Raw genomic sequence first — 26,007 nt, forward strand, 5'->3', positions numbered from 1 at the left:
CTGGGCACTGACCAAGTTCAAAGCCTGCAGAGGCCTGGTGAGAGGCCCCGAGCTGGTTGAGCAGAACCCAGGCCTCGTCTTACGAGGCGCGCCATGGCGGGCACTGGGCCAGCCCCTGGGAGCGGATCTCACCTTCAGTGTGGAGGGGACGGGGCGGGGCCCTGGCAGGCCTGCAGCCAGGGGCAGGGGTGGCGGGGTGGGCGCTGAACCTGCCCGCCGCGGCCGGGCTCCTCCAGGAAGCGGTGCGGGCGTGGTGAGAGCGGCTGAGAGCGGGGCGCCCACGGATCCCACGCGCGCTCCAGCCCGGCTGCGGGTCTGCAGCAGCCTGGACCGCCGCCGTCGGGCACCCGTGGTAGGACGACTCACCGGCGTGGGTAACTGTGTCGCGGTCCCCGCGGTCCCCCGCGACAGATGGAGAGATCCTATGGAGGGCGAGGCTGTCCAGGGGCGCGCGGCCCGGACCCCGAGGCCCGCCGTGCCCCGTGCACTTCCGGAGAGCTGCGCGCCCCGAGGGGGCGGGGGCGGGGGGGGAGAACGAGGTTCCCGCGGTCACGTGGCCGCCCCCCCCACCCGACGGTCACGTGGCCGCGCTGTCGCTAGGCAGCGGCTGCGGCGGGGCGGGGCGGGCGCGGCCGGGACCCTCCGGGCTGGCGGAAGGCGCGGGAGCGGAGCGGAGCGGAGCTGGGCGCCCCGGCCCGGCCTGGGCGCACCGGGCCGCCGGGCTCGCCGGAGCTGGGTGCGCGGGCCGGCACCTCCGGTGAGTGCTGGGTGGGGCGCGCACCTCCGTCCAGGGCCGGGGCCGGGCACGGCGAGGAGCCCCCGCCGCCGAGGGCGCCAGGGTCTGGAGGGACCCGGGGCGGGAGGAGCCGTGGGGCCCCCGCTCCAGCTCCGCCCTCGCCTCCCCCTTCCCTCCCCGCGCGCGTGAATGTTTAGGGAAGTCGAGTCAGGCCGAAGCCCAATCCCCACTTGGACCTGCTCCCGAGGCGGGGTCCCCCTCGGCTGGACCCCGCCCTGGCCTGGCGATGCGGGCTGCGCCCCCTCCCGGGCTGCCCGACTCCCAGGCTGCCCTCCCTCCCAAGCTACCACCCCTCCACCCCCGGCTGCCCTCCCTCCCAGGCTGCCCGACTCCCAGGCTGCCCGACTCCCAGGCTGCCCTCCCGGTCTACCCCCCCCCCGCTACCTCCTCCCGGCTACCCCCCCCCGGGCTGCCCTCCCTCCCAAGCTACCACCCCCCCAACCCCGGCTACCCCCCCCCCGGGCTTCCCTCCCTCCCGGGCTGCCCCCCCCAGGCTACCCCCCCCCCCGGGCTGCCCTCCCTCCCAAGCTACCACCCCTCCACCCCCGGCTGCCCTCCCCCCCGGGCTACCCCCCCACCCCCGGGCTGCCCTCCTTCCCAAGCTACCACCTCCCCACCCGGGCTGCCCTCCCTCCCGGGCTGCCCCCCCCCCCCGCCGCCCATCCTGGGGCCTCCTCAGGGCCCTTTTTCTAGCAGCAATCTAGGAGCCATCCTCAGCCCGGGTTCACGATGGCCCCTGGGCGCCCCCTCCCCAGAAATCACCAGCCCCCTCTTGGCTGGGGTGCGGGGCGGTGCCGGCCAGGCTCGGGGGTCCCCGCCAGGGTCTCTGCCTCCTCACCCAGCGCCCCAGCCTTCCTGCCCGCCCTGGCCGGCTCCTCCGCTCCCCGCCGACCAGCGGCTTCCTCCAGTGAGAACCGAGTGTGGCGAGCATGGGGGGCCGTGCGTGGGGGCGCCCGGGGCGCCATCCTGGCCCTGAGCACCGTCCCCTCCGTCGCTGTTCTCGATGGAGAAATTAGAGCGGCACATTTCTAAATTAAGACGTTTTCAATCATTTGACGCTGTCCCCGGGAGGGGACATGATGAGGATGCGTCCAGACACAGACTGTGGCTGAGCCATGACCCAGGGGCCCAGACCACCCAGGGTGGCCCCTGAAGGCGACCCTGGAGAGGGGGGGAGGGAGGAGCCGCCCTCCCTGGGCCAGGGAGAGATGCTCCCAGCTGGATTCCGGCCAGGGCCAGGAGGCCACCGAGGCCCTATGCAAATTACTGCTCACTTGGGTTACATTCACCCATCTGAGCAGATCAGCGCTGTGAGGTTCCCTGGGGTGACAACACCCCAAACCCTCCTCTCTGCTTCTCCTTAATACAGCGCTCAGCCAGTCAGAGCACTCCGTTTTGCATTTCGAAAGGTTTCCTTTGCAGTCTGGCTGTGACTTTACTCGAGTTATGTAAGCCAAGAATGTGTTTCTAGGATGAACTGTACTGATTAAAATGCATCAGACTCTCAAAGCAGTGTCTGCTGGGAAAAGCCCATCCAGTCAGCACCCAGCCATGAAAGCCAGATTGCAGCAGGGTGCTTAGGGGCTGAGAGCCGGAGGCTCATGATAGAGCCAGCCTGGACGGGAAAGTCTGTAATGCTTTATCGCCACTTAACCAGCAAAATACTGGACTGGACCCATGGCCCAGGTGGTAGGTACAGTGCCAAAAGTGAGCAAAAAGACTGAGAACCCAAGGCCCTGGTTGAAAGCTCTGGAACCAGCACCATAAAAAGTGAGGCGGAGGGGGCAACTTCAAGGGTCTTTAGTTGCAGGTTCAAGTGTCCTGTAGGGGCCAGGAGTGTGGCTTAGTGGTGGAGTGCCCTGCGTTCAATTCCTTGGCACCACAGAAACAGAAAAGACCAGAAGTGGCACTGTGGCACTCTGAGGGTGAGGGGTTCCTGCATCAGCAGTCACAGCAGGGTCAAGGCCTGGCTTCCTAGCTCTGGTGTGTGCACGCACGCACATGTGTCCAGGAACTGACACCAAGGCTTAAGCTATCGATGGCTTTCTTGCTCTTACTGGTGCCTTATCTCTTGAGTCATGCCTCCAGTCCTGGTAGACTGTTTTGCCCAGGCTGGCTTTGAGTCTCCATCTCCCAGATCTCTACCTTCCAAACCACTGGACTGCAGCTGTGAGCTACCATGTCAGAAGGGTAGTTTTAGTTTGTATGGCAGTTCTGTTTTTTGGGGTTTTTTTGTTTCTTTGTTTTTTTGCCAGTCCTGGGCTTGAGCTCAGGGCCTGACCACTATCCTTGGACTTTCTCAAGGCTAGAGCTCCACCACTTGAACCTCAGCACCACTTCTGGCTTTTTTCTATGTATGTGGTACCGAGGAATTGAACCCGGGTCTTCATGCGTGCTAGGCAAGCACTTTAACCACTAGGCCAAACTCCCAGCCCCAGTTCTGTTGGGTTTTTTCCTTTCCTTTCCTTTCCCTTCCTTTCCTTTCCTTTCTTTTCTTTTCTTTTCTTTCTTTCTTCTTTCTTTCTTTCTTTCTTTCTTTCTTTCTTTCTTTCTTTCTTTTGCCAGTCCTGGGGCTTGAACTCAAGCCTTGAGCACTGCACTTGGGCTTTCTCAAGGCTAGAGTTCTACCAGCACCAGGTGTGGTAGTTCTAGGAACAGAAACTAGAGCCCCAGGGTGTCCCCTCTGTGCTGTGTGTCTGTGTGTCTGTATGTGCACGCGCACGTGCGCACTCCCCAGTCCTGGAGCTTGACCTCAGGGCCTAGATACCGTCCCCGAGCTGCTTTTGCTCAAGGTTAGCACTCTACCCCTGTACCATCGTACCACTTCCAGCATTTTCTGTTGGTGTGGAACAGAAGAATTGAACCCAGGGCTTCATGCATGCAAGGCAAACACGCTACCATGAAGCCACATTGCCAGCCCTCCATGATGTCTTGAGACCCCCTGTTTCAGGTCTATTTAGCAGGTCCTAGGGAAGGTTACATGGACTTGGGAGCTGGGCATTGGAGAGCACATCTGCCTTCCTAGCACTTGGGAGTCTGAAGGAGGAGGACTGTGAGTTTGAGGCCAATTTGAATTGCATGGGGAGAATGTGCCTCAATACAGTGGCCAAAGAATAAGGGAGCAGGCTGAATTTTGGCTTTCCCCAGGCACTGGAGAGGATGCCTGAGTCTCTTCCCCCCTTTCCCCAGCCCGATTTCCACCATGAGTGCTGAGCTGAACGTGCCCGTGGACCCGTCCACGCCTGCGTGCTCGGAGCCGGGCCACAAGGGCATGGACTATCGCGACTGGGTTCGCAGAAGCTACCTGGAGCTGGTCACCTCCAACCACCACTCGGTGCAGGCCCTGTCCTGGAGGAAGCTGTACCTGAGCAGGGCCAAGCTGAAGGCCTCCAGCCGCACCTCTGCCCTCCTCTCCGGCTTCGCCATGGTGAGTGCAGGCGCTTGGCAGTCGGCGTCCTGGTGACAAGGTCAGGAGCCGAGCCGGCCCTCAAGGCCCTGTTGACAGAGGTGTCCACCCGTGTCCCAGGCCCTTCCCACCCCCTCCCCCAGGCCCTGAATCTTCAGCCCCCATTCTTGTGTTTACATGCTCAGTAAACAGCTTGTCCTGCCAGAGCTTACCCTTAATTCAGGAGCCTGAGACCAGGGTCCTGATTCTAGGTCCGAAGTAGAGCTTCGGCTCAAGTGGTAGAGCACTAACCTTGAGTCCAAGCCCAGGACTGCCACCAAAAAAAAAAAAACATGAGGCCCCCATGTTTGCCCCACCTGGGGGACCACCAACCTGGGGGGCTTGAACTAGGATTCCAGGGTGCTCGGGTGGTCAGCCCACTGTGCAGCCCACCCTCCCAGTGAACCCCAAGCAGGTGTGGCCTGGCTTGTGGCTGCCATTTCCCTCTGAGTCACCCAGAGCCAGAGGCAGGCTCCCCGCACGAGGCCACGCCTGCTGCTGAGTCAAGTCCCTGCGGCAGCCCCAGGCTCGCCACAGCCTCTACCACTAGGCCACACTCCCAGCCGTGACATATTTCTTGTTTCTCCAGCCATAGCCTCAATGTTGAGTTGGCAGCAACACTGAACATAAAAGTGGGCTGAGTGACAGCGCGCGCCGGCCCGCGGGGTCGGCAGGGGACTGGGCTGGGCTCCAGCAGGGCAGGACAGAGCACTCATAATTCTCTTTCTGTACTTGTCACCATGGAGAGAGGAAAAGTCATTTCCACCCTGTGTTGTGGCTCACACCTATAATCCTAGCTGCTCTCAGGAGGCTGAGGTCTGAGGATCAAGGTTCAAAGCCACTAAAGAACATGAGACTCTGGGCCTGGAATTTGGCCTAGTGGTTAAAGTGCTTGCCTAGCATGCACAAAGACCCGGGTTCGATTCCTTGGTACCACATACATAGAAAAAGCCGGAAGTGGTGCTGAGGCTCAAGTGGTAGAGCTCTAGCCTTGAGAAAGTCCAAGGACAGTGCTCAGGCCCTGAGCTCAAGACCAGGACTGGCAAAAAAAAAAAAAAAAAAGAACATGAGCTAGTGTTGAGCTGAAGAGCTCAGGGACAGCACCCAGGCCCAGAGTTCAAGCCACAGGACAAAAAAAAGACAAGAAAAGGTATTTTCCCAGTGAGGTAGTGCACAGCTGGAGTCCCAGCATGAAAGCAGCTGCAGGAGGGTCTCAAGCTGGGGCCAGTCTGGACTATGTAACAAGACACTGCATTTTCTCAAGGCTAATTTAAAGGAGTCCTCTACCACGTGAGCCATTGCTAGACTTCGGTGTTCTGGTGGTTCACTAGAAATAAGAGTGTCACAGCCTCTTGCCAGGCTGCCTTAGAACTTTGATCCTCAGGTCTCAGCCTCCTAAGTAGCCAGGATTAGGTGAGAGCTATTGTCCCCTCTTCTCTTTATTTCCTTGTTGTTGTTGATTTGCCAGTCCTGGGACTTGAACTCAGGGCCTGGGCTCTGTCCTTGGGCTTTCTCAAGGCACTCTACCACATAAGCCACAGCACTACTTCTGGCTTTTTCTTTTTCTTTTGTGGGTCATGGGGCTTGAGCTCTGGGCCGTGGGCCTGGGGGTTGCCCCTGAGCTCTTCAGCTTAAGGCTACAGCCCTACCCCTGGAGCTACAGCCCCACTTCCCGTTTTCTAGTTTTACAATGATTATTGGAGATAAAGAGTCTCCCAGTCTTTTGTTCCCAGGGCTGGTTTTTTGAACCAAGATCCTCAGATCTCAGCCTCCTGAGTAGCTAGGATGACAGACATGAGCCCCTGCACCCAGCTGCTCTGGCTTTTTGTATGGATGTGGTGCTGAGAAATCAAACCTGGGTCTCCATGCATGCTAGGGATTGAACTCTGAGCCTGGGCTCTGTCCTCAAACTTTTCAGCTCAGAAAACATAAGTGCCCAGCAACCACTTCTGTTTTTTGAGTGTAAATGGAGATAACAGGTCTCACAGGGACTTTTCTGCCTGGGCTGGTTTGAATCTCATTCCTTAGTTCTTAGTCTCCTGAGTAGTTAGGATTATAGGTTATAAGCGCCAGTCACCAGTGCCCAGCCTTTTTTTTTTTTTTTTTTTCCTGCCAGTCCTGGGGCTTGAACTCAGGGCCTAAGCACTGTCCTTGGGCTTTCTCAAGGGTACAGCTCTACCACTTGAGCCACAGTACCTCTTCTGGCTTTTTCTACATATGTGGTACTGAGGAATTAAATCCAGGTCTTCATGCATGCTAGGCAAGCACTTTCCCACTAGGCCAAACTCCCAGCCCAGCCTTTTGTTTTTATTATTTATTTTTATTGTGTCAGTTGCAGGACTTGAACTCTGGGCCTGGGCGTTGTCCCTGAGCTCTTCAGCTCAAGCCTCACACTCTACTATATTGAGCCACAGTGCCACTTCCAGTTTTCTGGTGGTTAATTGGAGCTAAGAGTCTCACGGACTTTTGTTCCCAGGCTGGCTCTGAACCGGGATCCTCAGATCTTAGCCTCCTGAGTAGCTAGGATTTCGGGCGTGAGCCACGGGCACCAGCTTTGTTTTGATTTTTTAGATCAGGTCTTTGTAACTTTTGGCAAGGCTGGTCTCAGCCCTCTACCTCGTGAGAGCTGGGATTGCAAGCATGTACCACAACACCCAGCCCAAACTGCTTCTGTGGGCCCCACCTCCTGCCTTTTCATCATCCATTTCCTCTCGGAGCCCTGTCGTTCACAGCATTCTGTGGGCTGTATACTTTGTGGAACAACCAGGCCACTGAAGGAAAAGCCTCCTCAGCCTGTCCCATGTGGTCTATTTGTACTTTTAAATATCTTCACAAAGGTTTCCACGTCTGCCCAGCTTGAGGAGCGGCCCTGCTCATCCCAGGGACGCTGCAGGTGGAGGGAGGGGTCTGGGGGGAGGAGGTGGTTACCACCGGAAGTTGTGAAATGGTTCTTGCAGATTGTGGAGAAAAGCAGGCACCGCGGCTGAGCCTCCCCAGACTATCTTCTGCCTGCCCACCCCTCTCCCTGCGCCCTTGGCACCTGGTAGAGGCCATCGGGGAGGGCTGGGCCCTGCTGGACTGGTCTAAGCCCACCACTAAGGTGGCCCATAGAGCAGGGCTGGGGAAGCCGTGGGGGTTGGTCTGCCAGTCCACTTGCAAAGTCACCTTAGCGAGTAGGGTGAGGAGGCCCAAGAAGGGCCGCAGAGACCAGCTGGGACTTCCTGTTTCATGGGGTTCCAGTGGCCCTTTCTGCCCTTCATTAAACATAATTCATGTGTGTGTGTGCACGTGTGCGCGCGTGTAAGCCCTGGGTCTTGAACTCAGGGCCTAGCCACTGTCCCTGAGCTTCTTTTGCTTAAGGATAGCATTCTACCACTTGAGCCAGTGCCACTTCCAGCTTTTCCTGAGTATGTGATACTGAGGAACTGAACTTAGGGCTTTGTGCATGTTAGACAAGCACTCTACCACTAGACCACCTTCCCAGCTCCCATAAATAATTTTTAAAAAAATCTCAAGGTTGTATGGGAGTTTGGCCTAGTAGTGGAGTGCTTGCCTAGCATGCATGAAGACCCAGGTTCAATTCCTCGGTACGACATCCATAGAAAAAAGCCTGAAGTGGTGCTATGGATCAAATGGCAGAGCACGATGCCTTGGGGAAGCCCAAAGACAGAGCTCAGGCCCTGAGTTCAAGCCAGGACTGACAAAAAAAAACCAAAAAACAGGGCTAAGGGTAGAGCTCAGCAGTAGAGTACCTGCATAGCCTGTAATCCCCAATACTAAAATGAAAAAATGAAAGTGACTATTTCCTCACAGTTCAGTAATAGACAGTTAAAGGTTAAGATGAAGCTGGGTGCAATGGCTCACACCTGTGATCCTAGCTACTCAGGAGGCTGAGATCTGAGGATCACGGTTCAAAGCCAGCCTCAAAGCCAGCCAGGCACTAAAGTCCCTGAGACTCTTTATCTTCAACTAATCACTAAAAAATAGGAAGTGGGGCTGAGCTGAAGAGTTCGGGAACAGCACCAAGGCCCAGAGTTCAAGCCCCATGACCCCTCCAAAAAAAGAAGAGGAAGAAGGAGGAGGCGCAGGTGGCTGAGATCTGAGGATTGCAGTTCAAAGCCAGCCCAGGCACTACAAAGCCCATGAGACTCATTTCCAATTAATCACCAGAAACCGGAAGTGGCTCTGTGGCTCAAGGGGTAGGGCGGTAGCCTTGAGTTGAAGGGCTCAGGGACAGCGCCCAGGTCCAGAGTTCAAGCCTCACAACCAAGAAAAAAAAAAAGTTAAGATGAGCTGAGGATGGCAGCTGTGTCTATAATCTTGGACCTGGGGCTTAAGAGATTTCCCTGCAGCCTCTGGTCCCATGGAGTCAGGAATCTGCAGTCTGTATGAGGCTGCAGAGGCACTCCAGGCTCCAGACCCGCAGAAGCCTTTGCTTTAACATCACACAAGGAGCCCAGACTGGCCTCAAGCTCCTGAACCTCGTTTAGCTAGCGTGGTACACAACTATAATCCAGTACTTAGGAAATGGAGGCAGCAAGATTGCATGTTGGTAGCAGCCCGGATGGCACTGAGAGGCCCTGTCTCAAAACAGTTGAAAGCCAAGCACCTGTGGCTGACAGCTGTAATCCTAGCTACTCAGGAGGATGAGATCCAGAGGCACAAAAAGCCCAGTCAGCCAGAAAAGTCCTCGAGAGTCCATCTGTAACACCAGGAAAGACTAGGCTGAAGGTATAACCCAACTGGTAGAGCACCAGCCACCAACAAATAAAGCAGTTTGGCCTGACTTTGATACCAACTCCAAAGCCTTGTGCTCAAGTCCTGCTGCCAGGGAAGTGTGGCCCCTGCCCAGCTTATGCTGGATGCCTTGTGCCCAGGACTGTCATCCAGGAAAGGCCGCTTCCTCTCCTGGCACCCTGGCTCCTGCGCTTTTCTCTTCTTTACCATACAGACTGTTTTTTGTTTAAAAAAACAACAACAACTCGGGGCCTAGGTGCTGTTTCTGAGCTTTCTCACTCATGTCTAGCACTGTCCCACTTTGAACCACAGCACCATTTCTGATTTTCTGGTGGTTAATTGGAAATGACTCTCATAGCTTCCTCTAGCTTTGACCCACAGTCTTCTGAGTAGTTAGGCCCGAGCCACCCGCATGGACTCCAGGCTGATCCTAAACTTCCAGTTCTCCGGCCTCAGTCTCCTGAGCGCTGGTGTGTGCCACCCGGGGCCCCGCCCCCCAACCTGTGAAATCTCTGGCCGGTGGGGAGGAGCCTTGGGCCTCCTGGCAGTGAGTGTGTGGGTGAGTCACGGGGGAGCCCACAGGCGCCTGAGCCCCGCCCTCGCTCTGCCCGCAGGTGGCCATGGTGGAGGTGCAGCTGGAGACGCAGTACCAGTACCCGCAGCCGCTGCTCGTGGCCTTCAGCGCCTGCACCACGGTGCTGGTGGCCGTGCACCTGTTCGCACTCCTGATCAGCACCTGCATCCTGCCCAACGTGGAGGCCGTGAGCAACATCCACAACCTCAACTCCATCAGCGAGTCGCCGCACGAGCGCATGCACCCCTACATCGAGCTGGCCTGGGGCTTCTCCACCGTGCTGGGCATCCTGCTCTTCCTGGCCGAGGTGGTGCTGCTCTGCTGGATCAAGTTCCTGCCGGTGGACGCCAGGCGCCCGCCGGGCCCCGGGAGCCACGCAGGCTGGCAGGCTGCGCTGGTGTCCACCATTATCATGGTGCCCGTGGGTCTCATCTTCGTGGTCTTCACCATCCACTTCTACCGCTCTCTGGTGCGCCACAAGACCGAGCGCCACAACCGTGAGATCGAGGAGCTGCACAAGCTCAAGGTGCAGCTGGACGGGCAGGAGCGCAGCCTGCAGGTGGTGTGAGCCAGGCCCTCGGGCCGCCCACTGCGTCCTTCCTTCCGCTGGTTGCTAAGCAGCTAGGTCCTCGCCCCCGGTTGCTAGGCAGTCAGCATGCACACGTCCAGATAGCTCCAGACCAAAGTTCACCATCTCAGAGCCCAGCCTGGAGTGGCCCGGGGCACCCAGGTGCCAGGTCACCAGGGAGCCACCTCTATGTGCTTGGGGGCAGGGAAGTGGGCAGCTTCCTGAAGCCCTGGGCGCCAGTCCCAGGAAGGAGAGCACTGGCAACCAAAGGGACCCAGAGGCCTGGAGCTGGGAGTGAAAGGGTTTCCAGACGGCTCCCTGTGGTGTGGTAGTTGGCAGGGGGAAGCCAGTTCATGTGGGAGCCCCACGAGGTGGAGCCTGGTCCTGGCCAGTGGGTGTCTACTCAAGGAGGCTTGCTGGTGTCTGTCCACTGCTGGGTCCACAGGTGCCCTCCTGGGCAAAATCTTTAGCGGGGCTGGAGTCCCTGTAGGAACACAGTCCCTACCCCATGTGAGCCCTCTTGTCATCAAGCCCTTGCAGGGGGGTAGAGGCCCCAGCGACCCTCCCCCTCCCCGTGTTTATACAGCAATGCTGGGTGGCTCTGGCATTAGCTGAACCCCACCACAGTGCCAGCTCCCAGGCCATACGTAGCTGGGCACCATGGCTCATGCTTGTAATGCTAGCTACTCGGAAGGCTGAGATCTGAGCATCACAGTCAAAGCCAGCCTGGGGGAAAGTCCCTGACTCATCTCCAGTTAACCACTCAAAACTGGAAGTGGTGCTGTGTGTGTCACAAGTGGTAGAGCTTTAGCCTTGGGAATGAAGACCAGGGACAGTGTCCAGGCCAAGCTCAAGCCCCATAACCAACCAAAAAAATGTGTACCACATCTCCTAGCCCGCCTGGAAACCATGCCTTGCCCCTCTGGTCTGCATCATACTCTAGGTTTCCTCCAGCAGTTTAGGGTCTCTCGGGTCTGGGCTAGCACTGTGGGGCCTTTCTAGGGTGACTGGCATGGGGTGACCCCTGGAGAATACAGACCTTCGATCCAGAGGGCCACAAGACCTTGCAGCCATGGCCCCTCCCTGCCTGTTTCCAGAGCCGCTGGAGGTTGTCCTGCAGTGACAAGCCAGGCTGGCCTTGGAGAAAGGCCCCATCCCAGCTCCTCAAACTGCCAAGCTTACCCTGGGGTCAGATGCCACACCTGGTCCATAGGCAGAAGCTCCAGTGCCAGAGGTCAGAGAAGATACAGGTAGCAAGAGATGATACCCCTGTCTCTTCTGGCTCCAGCCCTCCCTTTGCCCAAGCTTGGGGCCAGTGGCCCCAGGGGATAGAGGGATCCTAGAGCAGGACCAGTCACGTGGCTGTCCAGCTATGTACCCAGTAGTTGGCATCTAACATTTCCTGAGTGGACCTGCACAGCCTGGGTGGCACAGCAGCCACGGGGTGAGCTTCACAATTCAGGTGGGGTTTGGGAAGCTGAAGAGGCAGGAGAGGAGCATGGTGTAGGAAGTCTGGGGAGCTGGGGGGCAGGTACCTGCAGCCGTCCCGTCTGCTGTGTGTGCCCTGGCCATAGGCCCTGCATGTGGGTTTTTGTTTCCCCACACTGAATATGGAATGGACAAGCCAGTAAAACTGTGTGTTCTTAGTGGGCTTTCTTCTTCCTGTTACCCACTACACAGGCCCTCCCTGAGGCATGGGAGCCCACCGGCCACCCATTGCTAGCCACTAACCAGGGCAGCCTCACTGCAGGGGGACGTGCCACAATGTGAGGCTCTGCTTAGCCAGAGCTCCAAGAATCCTGCGGTGGAAGCCGAGAGCACGCCTATAATCCCAGAACTCAAGAGGCAGAGGCAGGAGGAACAAGAGTTGAGGCCAGCCTAAACGACGGGTCATCTCACAAGTCTCCCTGAGCAGCTCAGCACCGAGTGCCTCCACCTTCCCTTCCCAGGCTGGAGGTCAGCCACCCCTGGGGCCCCCAGCCTCCATGGTGTGCTTCTAGCCTGGTGTGGGGGCTGGGATGGCAGCCCCTCCAGAGGAGCCCCACACTGCACAGATGTCCAGGGGACCCCTGTGTGTTCTGCCTTAAAGGGCCCTGAGGTTTTGTGCTCAAGGATAGCGCTCTACTACTTGAGCCACAACCCCACATCCAGCTTTTTAGTGGTTAGTTGGTAAAGAATTTCACACACCAGCCAGGCAGCACGGTGGCTCACGCCTGTCATCTTAGCTACTCAGGAGGCTGAGATCTGAGGGATCAAGGTTCTAAGCCAGCCAGAGCACAAAAAGACCTGAGACTCTTTTCTTCATCTAACCTCCAGAAAATGGGAAGTGGAGCTTGGCTCTAGGGTAGGACAGTAGCCTGGAGCTTTTAAAGAACTCAAGGACAGTGCCCAGGCCAAGCTCAAGCCCCATGACCCACAAAAAAAAAATATCACACACCTTCCTGTCCAGGCTGGCCTTGAACTAAGACTGTAACCTCCTGAGGAGCTAGGACTGCAGGTGTGAGCCACAGCATCCAGCTCTCCCCTACTTCTCCCCCGAAGACTGGGGAGGTAGAGAATGAGGCTCCTGAATCTTTGCCATCCTAGCTAGAGGGGTCAAAGGTGACTCAAGCTAAGATGGACTCACAAGTCAGAACTCGAGACCTGCCAAGCCTATCCCCAGTCGTCTGTGCCTGTCCATGGAATGGACGAAGGGGCAGCAGCAAGCTGGCCACAGACCCCATGCAGAAAAAACTCTTCCACACAATGGTAGTGGTTTGAAAGTTCAAATCCAACCCCTCCAAAGAAAAACATAAATAACCCAAACAGAGGCCACAGTGAGTGGCCAGTGCGAGGGGCAGTCATGGGGGTCCCAGCAGGGCCAGCTCCAGGCCAGTGCCTGCTGCCCAGGCCAGCCTGGCTAGCGACCCCAGTTCCATTCCCACCTCCACACCAAACAGCAAAATGCACAGGGCTGGGAGGAGAGCGCTGTGCAGCCACACCTGCGGGCCGGGCCAGCTCCTGTCCCAGGACAGGCCTCACAGGACGGGTCTTCCTTGGAAGGACAGTGCGAGGCATAGGAGCTCCTGGCCCAAGTCCTGCTGCTTCCCGCCTGGGCGGAACTCGGCCGACAGTTCTCGGAAGGTGGCACACACGCGACGGGCCTGGATGTGCCTGCGGTGGATGGCGTGCGTCCACTGGTGCCTCGCAGCCCCCGAGAGCACCAGCAGGGAACGGCGGGGGAGGGGGATGGCTACCTCCACCTCGTGGCACAGGACAGACCTGCTGGGGGTGGCCATGCAGTCCACAGAGGCCTCGGGAACCACGGCAGGGGCGGGATGGAGCAGCAGGCTGCCAGGCGGCCCCCGGCGCATGGACATCACAGTGGGGGACAGGAGGTTGAGGCTCACCAGCCGCTCCCCCCACAGCCAGGCATCATCCAGGTGGGGATCAATGGCGGAGCCCCGCATGGGGTGGTAGTCCAGGTTACACTGCTCCACAGGCTGGAAGTCCTGCAGCCCAGGGTGGAGCCCCATCCTGTGCACCAGTTCCCGGCTGAAGCTGGGGAGGCCCTGGAAGCTGGCTGTCCTCAACTTCTGCTTCCGAAAATTGACTTTGGGGCCGTAGTCCTGAGGTGGGGGCAGGAAGGGATGGAGAAGCATCAGTTCACGGAAGGTCACAGCCCAACCACAAGCCTGTGCAGGTCGTGGGCCAAACACATGGGCACTGGCAGAAGGCACAGGGGACGGAATGAAAGATGGATGCTGGAAACAGGCAGGGAGAAGGAACTGGGCTGAGGGTGTGGAGCCAGCCTTAGTAGCCCCAGCAGGCAGAGCTAGAGGCTCAAGGCTCAACTGGGGGCAGTGCCAGCTGGATGTCACCAGGGAGGGAATAGGGAGGAAGCACTGTGAAGCAAAGGTAGGTTGCCACCACAGGAGGCCGTGTGATGGGAAGAAGGTAACAGGCGGGGCTGCAGATGGAGAGGAGTGAGCTACCAGAGGAGGAGAAACATGCAAGAGGTAAGGGATGTGAAAGTGAGCAAACGGAGAGCAATTTCTAGCAGCTGGGGAGAACAGATTCCTGGCCAAATTTGCCACTAGAGTCCTACCACCAAACCGGCTGTGGAAAAGAGAACGTCAAGCCAGTCATTTGGGAAGGCCGAACCAACTGCCAGGCATATGTTTCTTAGGGACTGTGGCTGCAGAGAGGAGCCAAGGACCCAGTAGCACAGCGTAGCCTAACAACAGCCATACCTGCTTCCTCCGCCCAGACTGAGAGAGCTTCCAAGGGTCTCGGTCCATCAGACACACCATCTCAGCCTCTTCCTCTGGGGTCACAAAATCCTCTATCAGTGTCACTCCCGGAAAGGGGAAGGCCCAGCCCTGGAAGTCCGAGTCCTCTGCCCCCACAGCCCAGCCAGTGTCCAAGCAGTAAAGGAAGCCATGGGTTTTCTGCAAAAAGGAAAGGGTCCTGGAGCTTCTGAAGGGTGCCTGGCCAGGGGTAGGGCGTTCATGGTCCTAAAGTCACTCAGGGAAGCGGCCGGGCCGGTGGGCTGCAGGCAGACCTGGACCCACAGCTCTGTCAATGGAGTGCAGGTTCTCGACCCTTCTGCCTTTCCTCCATCTTTCCTGTATTCTCACTTCACGCGGGACATGCAGTGGAGCCAGGAGAGGCGATCCCAGCGTGAAGTGGACAAGACTCCACTTCAGCGAACACACGCAGGCCCAGCGCCGGCGGCTCCCACCCGGGGTCCTGGCCGCTCGGGAGGCTGGCGGCGGGGGTCCATCTCACCAACCACCCAGAGCCGGGAGTGGAGCGGCGGCTCGGCGTCCAGCTAAGGAGCCTGCCCGGCCCGTGCACGCTCGCAGGCCGCCTCGCCCCGGAGCCCCGCGGGGCCCCATCCCAGCCGGTCTCCGGGACGGGCTGGCCTCAGTGTCCCCATACTGTGCGGACGCGGACCTCCTCCTAGCCCCTAACCTGCGGGACGAGCCGCCGGGACGGCTCACGGTGGCGAAGGCCCTCGCAGATGAGACAGGTCCGGACGCCCTTGCAGCCGCATTCCTGCAGGACCTCAGGGGGCTCGGCGGCCGCGACGGCGGCCATATTGCGCCGCCGGGACGGCCGGAGAGCGTGCGCGGCGCGAGGGCCGCTGGGAATTGAAGTGCGTGTCTCGGGCCCGGACGCCCGCGCACCTGGCGGCCAGGACGCGTGCGCGGCGCGAGGGCCGCTGGGAATTGAAGTGCGTGTCCCGGGCTCGGACGCCCCCATACCTGGCGGCCAGGACGCGTGCGCGGCCGCAAGGGCCGCTGGAAGTTGTAGTGCCCGTCGGGCACGTGACCGCCGCTCCTTCTCCTTCCGGTGGCCGCAGATACTCGAGCGGAGCCGTCTCCCACTCGGCCGCCGCGCGCTCTAGCAGCGGACTGCGGCTCCGTTAGACGCCGGTTGGCCGTCGGGGCCAGCCCGGGAGGCCATGAGTCCCCTCACGCCGCGGCTGCTCATGCAGCGTGGCCGACCCAAGACCGACCGGCTGGGGAAGATCCGGAGCCTGGAGTAAGCACCGGGCAGGGCGGGCCGCGTCCGGGGCGCGGGGCTCCCCAGACCCCGGGGCCGGGCCGGGGCTCCCGGCCGAGCGAAGGCGGGGCTTCCCGCACCGCCACAGCGCTCCTTCCGCTCCCGGTCGTCGCCCTTGGCGTGTCCGAGGTTTCCGCGCCAAATGGCCTGAAGAGGGGCGCGGGGCTGGTGCCGCCCCCCGGGTGCGGGCCGAGCCGCCGGCCGTCCGCCTCCCACCGGGGCTCGAGGCGGGGGGGGGGGGGGGGGGGGAGGGGGCACCGAGCGGCCCTAGGGCGTCAGGGAAGGCGCCGCCCTGGGTTCTAAAGTTGCTGCAAGAGGTTTTTCTTTTTTTTTCCTGGAGACCGTGGGGGGGGGGGGGTGCGTGTGTGCGCGTGCCCGTCCATGTAACGCGCTTCATGCCATGAGTGTAGGTTAGTGATGCTAGTGTGTGTGTGTGTGTGTGTCTCCTGCCTGTACTCCTAGCTTTTCAGGAGCCTGGAATCTAGAGGAAGCCAACCCTGGGTATTAAGTTTTTCAAAATCCATCACCAAAACAACCCGGCAAAAAGCAGGGTTAGGCTGGGAGCTGGTGGCTCACGCCTGTCATCCCGGCTACTCAGGAGGCTGAGATCTGAGGATCTCGGTTCAAAGCCAGCTAGGGCACCAAAGCCTGTGAGGCTCTTCATTTCCAGTTAGTCACCAGGAAACTGGAAGTGGCGCTGTGGTTTTAAGTGGTAGAGTGGGGTAGCCTTGAGCTGAAGACCACAGGGACCCACCACCCATAAATAAAAAGGGAGGAGGGGATTGGGGATTTAGCTGAGTAGAAAAGCATTTGCCTGGCAAGTGCAAGGCCCCGAGTTTAGTCCTCAGCTCTACAACAACAGCAAAAAAAAAAGGATTGGAGACATTGCCTCAAAGATAAAGCACCTACTATGTGCAGAGAAGCTGAGCAAGCCTGAGGCACTGAGTTTAAAACTCCAGTCTTGGGGTTGTTTTTTGTTGTTTTTGTTTTGTTTTGGCCAGTCTTGGGTTTGAACTCAGGGTCTGGCCTGGGTGCTTTCCCTGTGCCTTTTTTTTTTTTCCCCAGCCAGTCCTGGGGCTTGAACTCAGGGCCTGAGCACTGTCCTTGGGCTTTCCTCAAGGCTAGTGCTCTGCCACTTGAGCCGCAGCACCACTCCTGGCTTTTCCTATGTGTGTGGTACCAAGGAATTGAACTTGGGTCTTCGTGCATGCTAGGCAAGCACTCTACCACTAGGCCAAACTCCTGGCCCTCCCTGAGCTTCTTTTGCTCAATGCTAGCACTCTACTACTTGAGGCTCAGCACCACTTCTGGCTTTTTCTGTGTATGTGGTACTGAGGAATCAAACCCAGGGCTTCATGCATGCTAGGCAAGCACTCTACCACTAAGCCTCATTCCCAGCCCCTGAACAGATTTATTTTACAGATGAATTAAAAAGGGTGTCTGTTCACGCAGGAGCTGCCTGGACAGAGGGGGTGGGAGGCCTGTGCACCTTCCCTGAGCTGTCCTGCTCTGCCCCTACCCCAGCCTGTCAGGGCTGAAGCTGCTATCCGAGCACCTGGACCCCACCCTTCTGGGCCGCCTGAAGCACCTGCAGGAACTGGACCTCTCCAACAACCAGCTGGAGGCGCTCCCTGCCAACCTGGGTCTGCCCCACCTCCGCATCCTGCGATGTACTAACAACCAGCTGGGAGATGTCACCACCCTATCCCAGTTCCCGCTACTGGAGGAGCTCAGCCTTGAGGGCAACCCCTTCCTAACCGTAAGTGGGGTGCCCCAGCCCCGTGCTAGCGCCCTAGGCTCTGATGGGCTCAGGCTCCACCATCCCTTCATCCCCAGGTCAGTGACAACCTGAAAGTCGCCTTCCTCCTGCCCAACCTGAGAAAGGTGAATGGCAAGGACGCATCTTCCACCTCCTCTCAGGTGGAGAACCTGAACCGAGAGCTGAGCAACAGGGTAAGACCGGAAGGCCACCCAAGTGGACTCCGTCAGTGGAACACCTTGAGGGATGACAAGGGACAGTTAGTTTTGGTTTTGTTCTGGTATGGGGGCTTGAACTCAAAGCCTAGATGCTGTCCCTACCACTTGGGCCACACCTACACTTGTGGCTGTTTTCTTTTTCTTGAACTCGGCCTGAGTGCTTGCTGTCTCTGAGCTCTTCAGCTCAAGGCTACCACCCTACTTCTGGGCCTGGGCACTGTCCCTGAGCTCTCCAGCTCAAGGCTACCACCCTATCCTTGAGCCAAACTCCACTTTCTATTTTCTAGCAGATACTTGGAGATAAGTCTCAGGTCCTTTTGGGCCCAGCTGGCTCTGAACCCTGATCCTCAGATCCCAGCCTCCTGAGTAGCTAGGATTACAGGCGTGAGCCACCACGCCCAGCTTTATGGCTGTTTTCTGGTTAAGTGAAGATAACAATCTTGCAGGCTTTCCTGCCAAGGCTGGCTTTCAACTGTGATCTCGGCCTCATGAGTAACTAGGATTGCAGGTGTGAGCCACCAGCACTTGGCCCTAACAAATAAGAGTCTAGTTGGCTTTTGAGGTTCTTTTGAATATGGTGGAAGGACAGTGGTGGGGTGGAGCTTTTCTGAACACATTTTCTACAACGTTGCAATATTGTGTACATGTGTGCAACATCCTGTGCACTCCTGGAACTGTCAGCCCCCTCACTTAGTCTGTTAGTTTAACATTTGTTGAGAGCAAAGAAACAAGCCTAGCATGGCAGCCCACACCTGAAATCCTCAGTATTCAAGAGGCTGACACCAAAGAGTCAAAAACAAAAACAAAAACAAAAAAAAACCGTCTACAAGATAACCTCCAGTTAAAGCTACTGGAGGAGATGTGGCTCAAGGGGTAGAGTACCAGTCATGAGTGGGGGCAAAGCAGGGAAAGCCCAGTGAGAATGAGAGGCCTAGCATCAGGCACAAATAAGAAAGACTGGCTGGGGGCCGGGAGTTTGGCCTAGCGGTGGAGTGCTTGCCTAGCATGCATGAAGACCCGGGTTCAATTCCTCAGTACCACATGTATAGAAAAAAGCTGGAAGTGGTGCTGAGGCTCAAGTGGTAGAGTTCTGCCTGCTGTGGTGTGTTGGTGGTGGGCCGGGCCTGGCCCTGGAATGGCTTCTCTCACCTCAGGTCACGGTGTACTGGGAAAAGTTCATGGCTGCTCTGGGCCCTGAACAGGAGGCTGAAAAAGTGCAGACTGACTTTGTGAACTCAGCCATCAGGGATGTGCACTATGGACCCGAGTCCCTCCAGGACTTTACCCAGTGGCGGGTATGCCCTCACCCATCTGCCCACCCCATGGGCTTCCTGGCACTTTGCTGCTTCCCAAGGTTTTCATCTTCCCTGCTGGTCTGTGACCTCGTGGGGCTGGGGACACATGGGGAGCAGGGCAGTCCGGGAGGCAGCCCTCCTTTGTAGGCAGATTGTGCCAGCCTCCTGATGGCCCGCCACATAGGTACGGATGATCTCAGAGGAGCTGGTGGCCTCTGGTGGGACCCAGGCGCAGGACACCAACATCCCAGGGAAGCTTCCAGGAGCAGCTGCCGGCAGGTCCAGGGTAAGAGTGATTGGAGGTGGCCCAGGGTCTGCCTGGGGAAGCTGCTGGGAGGCCGGGTGGCAGGGGACACAAGGAGCCCAGGAGTGAGGTGCCCATGCCCAGTAGATGAAGTCAGTTTCACATCGCTATGCTAAGGTGCCATCTGACCTCCACTCCTCCCCCAATATGCCCCTTCCTTCCTTCCTTTCATTATTTATTTATTTATTTAGTGGGTCATGGGACTGGAACTCGGCCTGGGCGCTGTCCCACAGCAGTCAGTTCAAGGCTACTGCCCTACTCCTTGAGCCAGGCCCCACTTCCTATTTTCTGGAGGCTAATTGGAGATAAAGGTCTCAGGTCCTTTTGTGCCCAGGCTGGCTTTGAACCTTGATCTTCAGATCTCAGCCTCCTGAGTAGCTAGGATTACAGGTGTGACCCACTGGGCCTGGCTTATTATTGTTATTATTGTTATTACTGTTACTTTGTTGTTGGATGTGGGGCTTGAACTCTAGGCCTGGATGCTGTCCCTAAGCTCTTCAGCTCAAAGCCAGCGTTCAACCACTTGAGCCACAGCGCCACTTCCAGTATTCTGGTGGTTAATTGCAGATGACTGTCACAGACATTTTGTGCCCAGGGTGGCTTTGAACCGTGATCCTCAGATCTCAGCCTGCTGAGTAGCTAGAATTAGAGGCATGAGCCACCGTGCCGGGCTCCTAAGATACCCTTTTAGCCCCACCCCATAGGCTAATGGCCCCACCTTTTAAGCTGTATGGACCTTAAGGAACTATTTAAGATCCAAGCCACATCCTACCCAAGTTACCCCTGGAACCCTGGTGTAGCCTTTGGGGCACTGATGTGGCCCCAGGATCACCAGGCTCCTCCACAGACCAGGCTGGCAGCCCTGAAGCGGCCACACGATGCTCTGCTCAGCGTCTCTCCCACCAAGCGTGTCAGTGCTGCGCCATTCACCCAGGTGGAGGGTGGCCAGGTAAGTCCGCCAGGTGGCAGAGAGAGGCAGGGAGCTGGGCCTGACCTAGCCGTGACCCCTGTGCACCCACAGTGTGCCCCGCAGCTGGAGCCCCTGCACTTCCTGCAGTGCCATAGCAGGAACAACAGCCCTCGGGACCTGGAGACGCAGCTGTGGGCCTGTGCCTTTGAGCCTGCCTGTGAGGAGGGTGCGCTGGGCCCTGGGGGAGGGCAGCCGGGCAGTGGACCGGAAGTCCAGGAGCTGGGCCGCTGGGAGGCTGCCTGCAGAAAAGGTGTCACTCCGGGGGCCCCACTCCACAGGGCACTCAGGGAACACCTCCCAGACAGTGGCCACGTGTGGCGGGGAGGCCGTGTGTGTGATCGACTGCCAGACCGGCATCGTCCTCCACAAGTACAAGTCACCAGGGGAGGTGAGCACCTGCGGGGCTGTGGCACCCTGGCCGTGGCAGGGGCCCACGTGAGCCCCTGTTCCTGATGGCTTTCCCCATCTCACCAGGAGTTCTTCTCCGTGGCCTGGACCACACTGACAGTGGTCACACAGGCTGGCCACAAGAAGCAATGGAGTGTGCTGGCCGCCGCGGGCCTGCGGGGCCTGGTCAGGCTGCTGCACGTGCGAGCTGGCTTCTGCTGCGGGGTCATCCGAGCCCACAAGAAGGCCATCGCCACCCTCTGCTTCAGCCCCACCCACCAGACGCATCTCTTCAGTAAGACCCGCCTCCTCGCCCTCCCGAGGCCTCCCCAGCCACCAGGGTAGCCCTGGTCCCCTGGCCATGGCCACATCCACACCCCTCTTCATTCATACCCTGTCCACCGGGCACTGGACTCAGCCTGCAGGAGGACGCAGAGTCTCTTCAGGGCCTCTCCCCTCCCCTGCAGCGGCCTCCTATGATAAGCGGATTATTCTGTGGGACATCGGGGTGCCCAACCGGGACTATGAATTCCAGGCGAGGTGAGGCTGGGGCCGCTGGGAGGTCAGCTAGTGGTGATGGGAGGACATGAGCCCGAGTTGATTGACTCTTGCTCTCCCCTTGCTTGCTGGCAGCCAGCTGCTTACGCTTGACTCGGCCTCCACCCCACTGCGCCTCTGCCCCGTGGCCTCCTGCCCCGATACCTACCTACTGGCCGGCTGTGAAGGCGGCTGCTGCTGCTGGGACGTGCGGCTGGACCAGCCCCAGAAGAAGAGGTGAGGCCCAAGCAGGTGCTCAGTCCTCGAGGCCACACGCAGCGCCCCTGCCTCACGGCCTCGGCTGTCCTCGGGGCCATGCCAAAGATGACATCAGCTGCCAAGGTGACCTCCATGGCTTGTCCCTGCCCAGGCAGCCCAGCCTGGCTGCCTCAAGGAGCTCTGTCCCCTAGCCAGGTACCATCCTCTGCAGCTCCAGGCTGGCCCCCAAAGGCAGACCCTGCTCAGTGCCACTAGTAGTCCTGGCAGGAGATTGCACGCACCCATCCTGCCAGCCACCACGTGGCCTCTGTGCCTCCTGGCCTGGGCCATCGCCCCATCCTGCGCCTCTGGGTACCCACCATCCACAGCCTAACCTCGAGCTGCCAAAGGCAGCTTCTGAGCTGAGCGCTGGTGCCCACAACTGTAACCCGAGCCACTCAGGAGGCTGAGATCTGAGGACTGTAGTTTGAAACCAGCCTAGGTTGGAAAGTCCATGAGATTCTTATCCCCAGTTAACTACCAAAAAACTATTAGTGGACAGTGCCTAGGCTTGAGCTTAAGCCCCAAGAGTAACAGAACAAGGCAGCTGCTCTGGTGCCCTCTAACCCTCAGCAGGGTTAGGGCACGGCCACCAGTGCCATCTGCCATCAACAGGGCATGCAAGGTGGAGTTCACCTTCTCCGAGGGCTCAGAAACGGCCGGATCCAGAGTGGATGGGCTGGCGTTTGTGAACGAGGATGTCGTGGGTGAGTCCTGCTGGTGACCACCCGTCCCGGGGTCACACGGGGGTAGGGAGTGGTGATGCCCAGCAGAGGTAGTCTACCCACCCCATCCCCGCAGCCTCCAAGGGGAGCAACCCCGGCACCATCTGCCTGTGGAGCTGGAGACAGACGTGGGCTGCCCGGGACGGACGGTCTGTGGTGTCTGTGGTTATCCTGGCTCGCCTGCAGTGGTCACCCACCGAACTGGCCTACTTCTCGCTCAGCACCTGCCCTGGTGAGTGAGCTCCACCCCCTCTTCCACCTCAGACCCCGCCCACCCCACTCTCCACCTCTTGGGGCCCCGCCCACCTTAGTGACATGCCTGCCTGTAACTAATAGAACAGGGGCTGGTGCTCTGTGGTGACGAGGAGGGCAGCGTGTGGATCTACGATGTCCAGCACATCCTGAAGCAGCCGCAGCCGTCGCCACCCACCTCCCTACAGGCCCCGACACAGGTACGTGTCACCCTCACCCGCGCCCAGGTGAGTCCCTGCACCTGGCACACTGTGGTGAGCCCTTGCCCCTCTCCCCTCCAGATCCTCAGGTGGCCCCAACCCAGGGCCCTGGGCCAGCTGGTGACGAAGACCATGGTAAACACAGTGGTGACCAACGCCGCCTTCACCTACCTCACGGCGCTGACAGACTCCAACATCGTGGCCATCTGGAAGAGGCCTTAGCCCCGCCGCCCCGTGGAGCGTGGGTGTGCACCTCAGGGTTAATTAGTGGTGGTCTTCTTTTTTAATCAGTGAGTATTTTTATTGAACTTCATTAAACTTTCTGCCATAGACAGGAAGCCCATCGAGCGCTTTCCACAGAAACAAGGGCCCCATTGTGGCCCACAGTCAGGGTCTGGGGTCACCCGTCTGAAGTGTGCCTCTCGAGACCTGCAGGTCGCCTGCCTCTGCCACGCCTGCCTCTTGGCTGTCCCACCTCAGGAAAACAGCCATCCCGTCAGTGCATAGGGCGTGGGGGTTGGGCTGGCCGACACAGGTGGGTGTGAGGGTCCTCTGGGCAGGCACTGCCCGGGCGGGCATGCATAGAAGCGAGCAGAGCCGCCCCGCCGCTACTCAATGCCCTCCTGCTTGTCTTTGATGGCCACCTAGCAGAGGAAGAACCCAACTCGGTTGCCTTGGTGGCAGCCTACGCTCCACAACCCTCAGCCACCCTCCTGCCATCAGTACCATCCCCAGTGCCCCCAGAGAAATGGCCAGAGATGCCCCCGGCTCACTTACCCTGAAGCGCTCCTCCAGCAGGGAGAGCTCGCTGATGAGGTCGGTGATGGCGTTGGTGAAGGCTTCCTGAGGGCTGTAGTCGGGCGTGGTCTGCACGCGGATGATGATCTTGTGCTCCAGGGGGTGGGGGACCTTGTACCCCGCAAACAGCACCTGCGGGTCCTTGAGCAGCTGTCTGGGGGACAGGTACTATGTGGGGACCCTGCAGCCACCCTTGCCACCACCCCCTGAGAGGACAGAAGAAGCCGGCAGAGCACCCCACCCCCACCCAGCCACAGCTTCGCAGACCAGAACACAAGGCCCTGGCTCCACGGGCAGACAGCAGGAAGGAGGGAGGGCTCAGCCGCCAGTGATGTGGGGACGGGGTGTCAGGCTGGCACCCCCTGATCCATGGAGCCACGGGGAAGGTAGACGCTACTCTACTCTGTCCTGGGTTCTACTCTGTCCTGGGTTCTGAACATGTCAGTCTCTGGTGAGTGTGAGCAGCCGGCTGGAAGAGTTGGGCTTGTGCAGGATTCAACTAGGAGCCCAGGAGCACCACATGCTGTGCCTGGCTGGGTAGAGTAGTGCTGGTGCCCACCCATAGCCCTGAGAGCCCTCTGCCCTTGAGCTCCTCCCCCAAAGGTGGCACCTGTAGCCAAGTTACAGAAGCAGGGCCTGTGAGCAGACACAAGCAGTGCAGAAAGAGCCTCTGTGCACACGCCTGGGGCAGCCTCCACTGGGGATAAAGTGCTAGAACTGTGAGACGCAGAGCCCAGCCACACCACCCAGCCCCGAGCAGCTTACGACTTGATGATGTTGCCCAGTGTGTGGTCTTCCTTATTGATGGTGAAGAGACAGGCGTTAGGGACCTTGGTGTCCTTATTGATGGTAATCCTGGCAAGAGGCAGAGTGACTGCTGAGGACAGAAGCCCCGAGTCCAAACCCAGCCCTCCTGAAGCCAGTAAGACCCTGCCTCAGAAATAATGCAACCAGCCTGGCACCAGGAGCTCAGGCCTATAGTCCTAGCCACTCGGGAGGCTTGAGATCTGAGGATTACGGTTCAAAGCCCGTGTGTCACATCTCAATTACCCACCAGAAAAGCAGAAATGGTGCTGTGGCTCAAGTGGTACAGTGCTAGCATGAGCTGAAGAGCTAGGAGCAGTACCCAGGCTCAATGTTCAAGCCCCACTACTGACCAAAAAAAGTGATGGTGGGGCACGGTGGCTCACATCTATAATCCTAGCTGCCCGGGAGACTGAGGTCTCAGGATTGCGGTTCAAAGCCAGCCCTGGCACTGAAGTCCGTGAGCCTTATCTCCAATTAACCACTCGAAAACAGGAAGTGGCACTGTGGCTCAAGGGTAGGGTGGTGGACTTGACCTGAAGAGCTCCGGGGCAGCGCCCAGGCCCAGAGTCCCACGACCAAGAAAAAAAGCGAGGTGGGGATGTGTTTCGAGGGGCAGCGCGCTAGGCTTGAGCTAGACATGTCAGGAGCAGCGCCCGCGAGGGGCCGGGTGCGGAGCAGGAGCGCAGCCACGGCAGCATCCTCTGCAGGTGCTCTCAGGGCCCGGGCGTCCGGGTGCGCGCAGGGCCGGGCGCGGCGCCCGGGGCCCGGGCTGGCTCGGAGCCGCTGGGCTGGCACCCGCGCCACGCGCGCCGGTTCTGAGCGGGTCTGCGCGGCTCGGCCTCGCAGGCGCGGGCACGCCAGGCGGGAAGCCCGGGGAAGGGGCTCTGGGGCCTCGCGAGCCTCGGTCTCCCCTCGGCACGGCGGGCCGCGCAGGCCCCGGCAGCCGACCCCCCGCCCCGCCGCGGCCGGCCCCGCTTACTTCTTCTCGCCCTCGAAGAGCAGGAACGACTCGAAGGCCGGAGGCGCGTTCATCCTCCCGCTCCGGTGGCGTACGGCTCGCCGCCTCGCGCCGCGCGCTGTGAAGCGCGACCACTTCCGGGTCGCGCGGCCGAGGGCGCCGGCGTGCAGCGCCCCCTGTCGGCGCGGAGGGCCTGCGGCGGGGGCGGAGCGAGCGGGGGCGGCCCTGCGCACGCGCCGTCCGGGGGGAGGGCGTGCCGGGGCGCGGGGGTGTGCGCGTGCGTAGGGCCGGGGCGGCCCTCCGGGTCCTGACCAGCCGGGCGCGGCGGCTCTGCCTGCTGGCCCAGCTCCTCGGGAGGCTGAGGTCTGAGGATCGGGTTCAACGCCAGCCCGGGACACAGGCGGACCTCAAGGGCGGGGCGGGGCGGGGCCTGCAGCTGAGGAGCGGGGGACAGCGGCCGCCCCCCGCGCCCTGACGCCCCGCTGGCCTCCGCGCGGCCCTCCCCATCCCTTCCTGCTCAGCCGGGTAGGATGACAGACAGGGGGAGCAGCTGGCGGGTGGATGGAGTGCCGCACTCTAGAATGCCCCCGTTATTTATTTATTTTCCAGTCCTGGGCTTGAGCTCAGGGCCTGAGCACTGTCCTTGTACTTTCTCAAGGCTAGCGCTCTACCACTTGAGCCTCAGCACCACGTCAGGCTTTTTTTCTATGTATGTGGTACCGAGGAATCGAACCCGGGTCTCCTTGCATGCTGGGCAAGCACTCTACCACTAGGCCAAATCCCTTACCTAACCCCAGTTCTTCAAATAAGTAGCTGTAGAAAGATGCATGTAACTAATTGTCATTTTAAACACTTTATGTGCTCAACTC

At 59.3% G+C, this 26,007-nt stretch overlaps 4 protein-coding genes across 6 annotated transcripts; 2 read left to right on the forward strand and 2 right to left on the reverse strand.

Annotated features, from left to right (window-relative positions):
• The first annotated feature begins 673 nt into the window (after positions 1-673).
• On the forward strand, positions 674-11,766 carry Orai2 (ORAI calcium release-activated calcium modulator 2). The gene is made up of 3 exons (XM_090324198.1): positions 674-757; positions 3,986-4,223; positions 9,593-11,766. Exons 2-3 carry the CDS (start codon positions 3,999-4,001, stop codon positions 10,118-10,120), a joined length of 753 nt encoding a protein of 250 aa, XP_090180324.1. The 5' UTR covers positions 674-757; positions 3,986-3,998; the 3' UTR covers positions 10,121-11,766.
• A 1,103-nt stretch (positions 11,767-12,869) lies between these two features.
• Positions 12,870-15,264, reverse strand: Alkbh4 (alkB homolog 4, lysine demethylase). The gene is made up of 3 exons (XM_090324199.1): positions 15,077-15,264; positions 14,353-14,550; positions 12,870-13,728 (listed from the first exon to the last, which is right to left on the reverse strand). Exons 1-3 carry the CDS (start codon positions 15,200-15,202, stop codon positions 13,138-13,140), a joined length of 915 nt encoding a protein of 304 aa, XP_090180325.1. The 5' UTR covers positions 15,203-15,264; the 3' UTR covers positions 12,870-13,137.
• Positions 15,265-15,452: 188 nt separating this feature from the next.
• Lrwd1 (leucine rich repeats and WD repeat domain containing 1) lies at positions 15,453-22,913 on the forward strand. Of its 3 annotated transcripts, none has more exons than XM_090324195.1 (15): positions 15,453-15,649; positions 17,195-17,429; positions 17,507-17,623; positions 18,802-18,942; positions 19,127-19,228; positions 20,094-20,195; positions 20,268-20,382; positions 20,495-20,604; positions 20,691-20,898; positions 21,071-21,143; positions 21,237-21,377; positions 22,014-22,105; positions 22,200-22,355; positions 22,460-22,575; positions 22,657-22,913. In XM_090324195.1, exons 1-15 carry the CDS (start codon positions 15,570-15,572, stop codon positions 22,795-22,797), a joined length of 1,929 nt encoding a protein of 642 aa, XP_090180321.1. In that variant the 5' UTR covers positions 15,453-15,569; the 3' UTR covers positions 22,798-22,913. The 3 variants fall into 3 exon arrangements, with proteins under 3 accessions (XP_090180321.1, XP_090180322.1, XP_090180323.1); XM_090324196.1 differs by having other exon boundaries at positions 20,268-20,373; XM_090324197.1 differs by having other exon boundaries at positions 20,280-20,382.
• Positions 22,852-25,308, reverse strand: Polr2j (RNA polymerase II subunit J). The gene is made up of 4 exons (XM_090324200.1): positions 25,160-25,308; positions 24,139-24,228; positions 23,353-23,527; positions 22,852-23,219 (listed from the first exon to the last, which is right to left on the reverse strand). Exons 1-4 carry the CDS (start codon positions 25,210-25,212, stop codon positions 23,184-23,186), a joined length of 354 nt encoding a protein of 117 aa, XP_090180326.1. The 5' UTR covers positions 25,213-25,308; the 3' UTR covers positions 22,852-23,183.
• Between the last annotated feature and the right edge of the window lie 699 nt (positions 25,309-26,007).

The sequence above is a fragment of the Megascapheus bottae genome, chromosome 34 (genome assembly GCF_031878675.1).
Source record: "Megascapheus bottae isolate mThoBot1 chromosome 34, mThoBot2.hap1, whole genome shotgun sequence".
NCBI classification, from domain to species: Eukaryota; Metazoa; Chordata; class Mammalia; order Rodentia; family Geomyidae; genus Megascapheus; species Megascapheus bottae.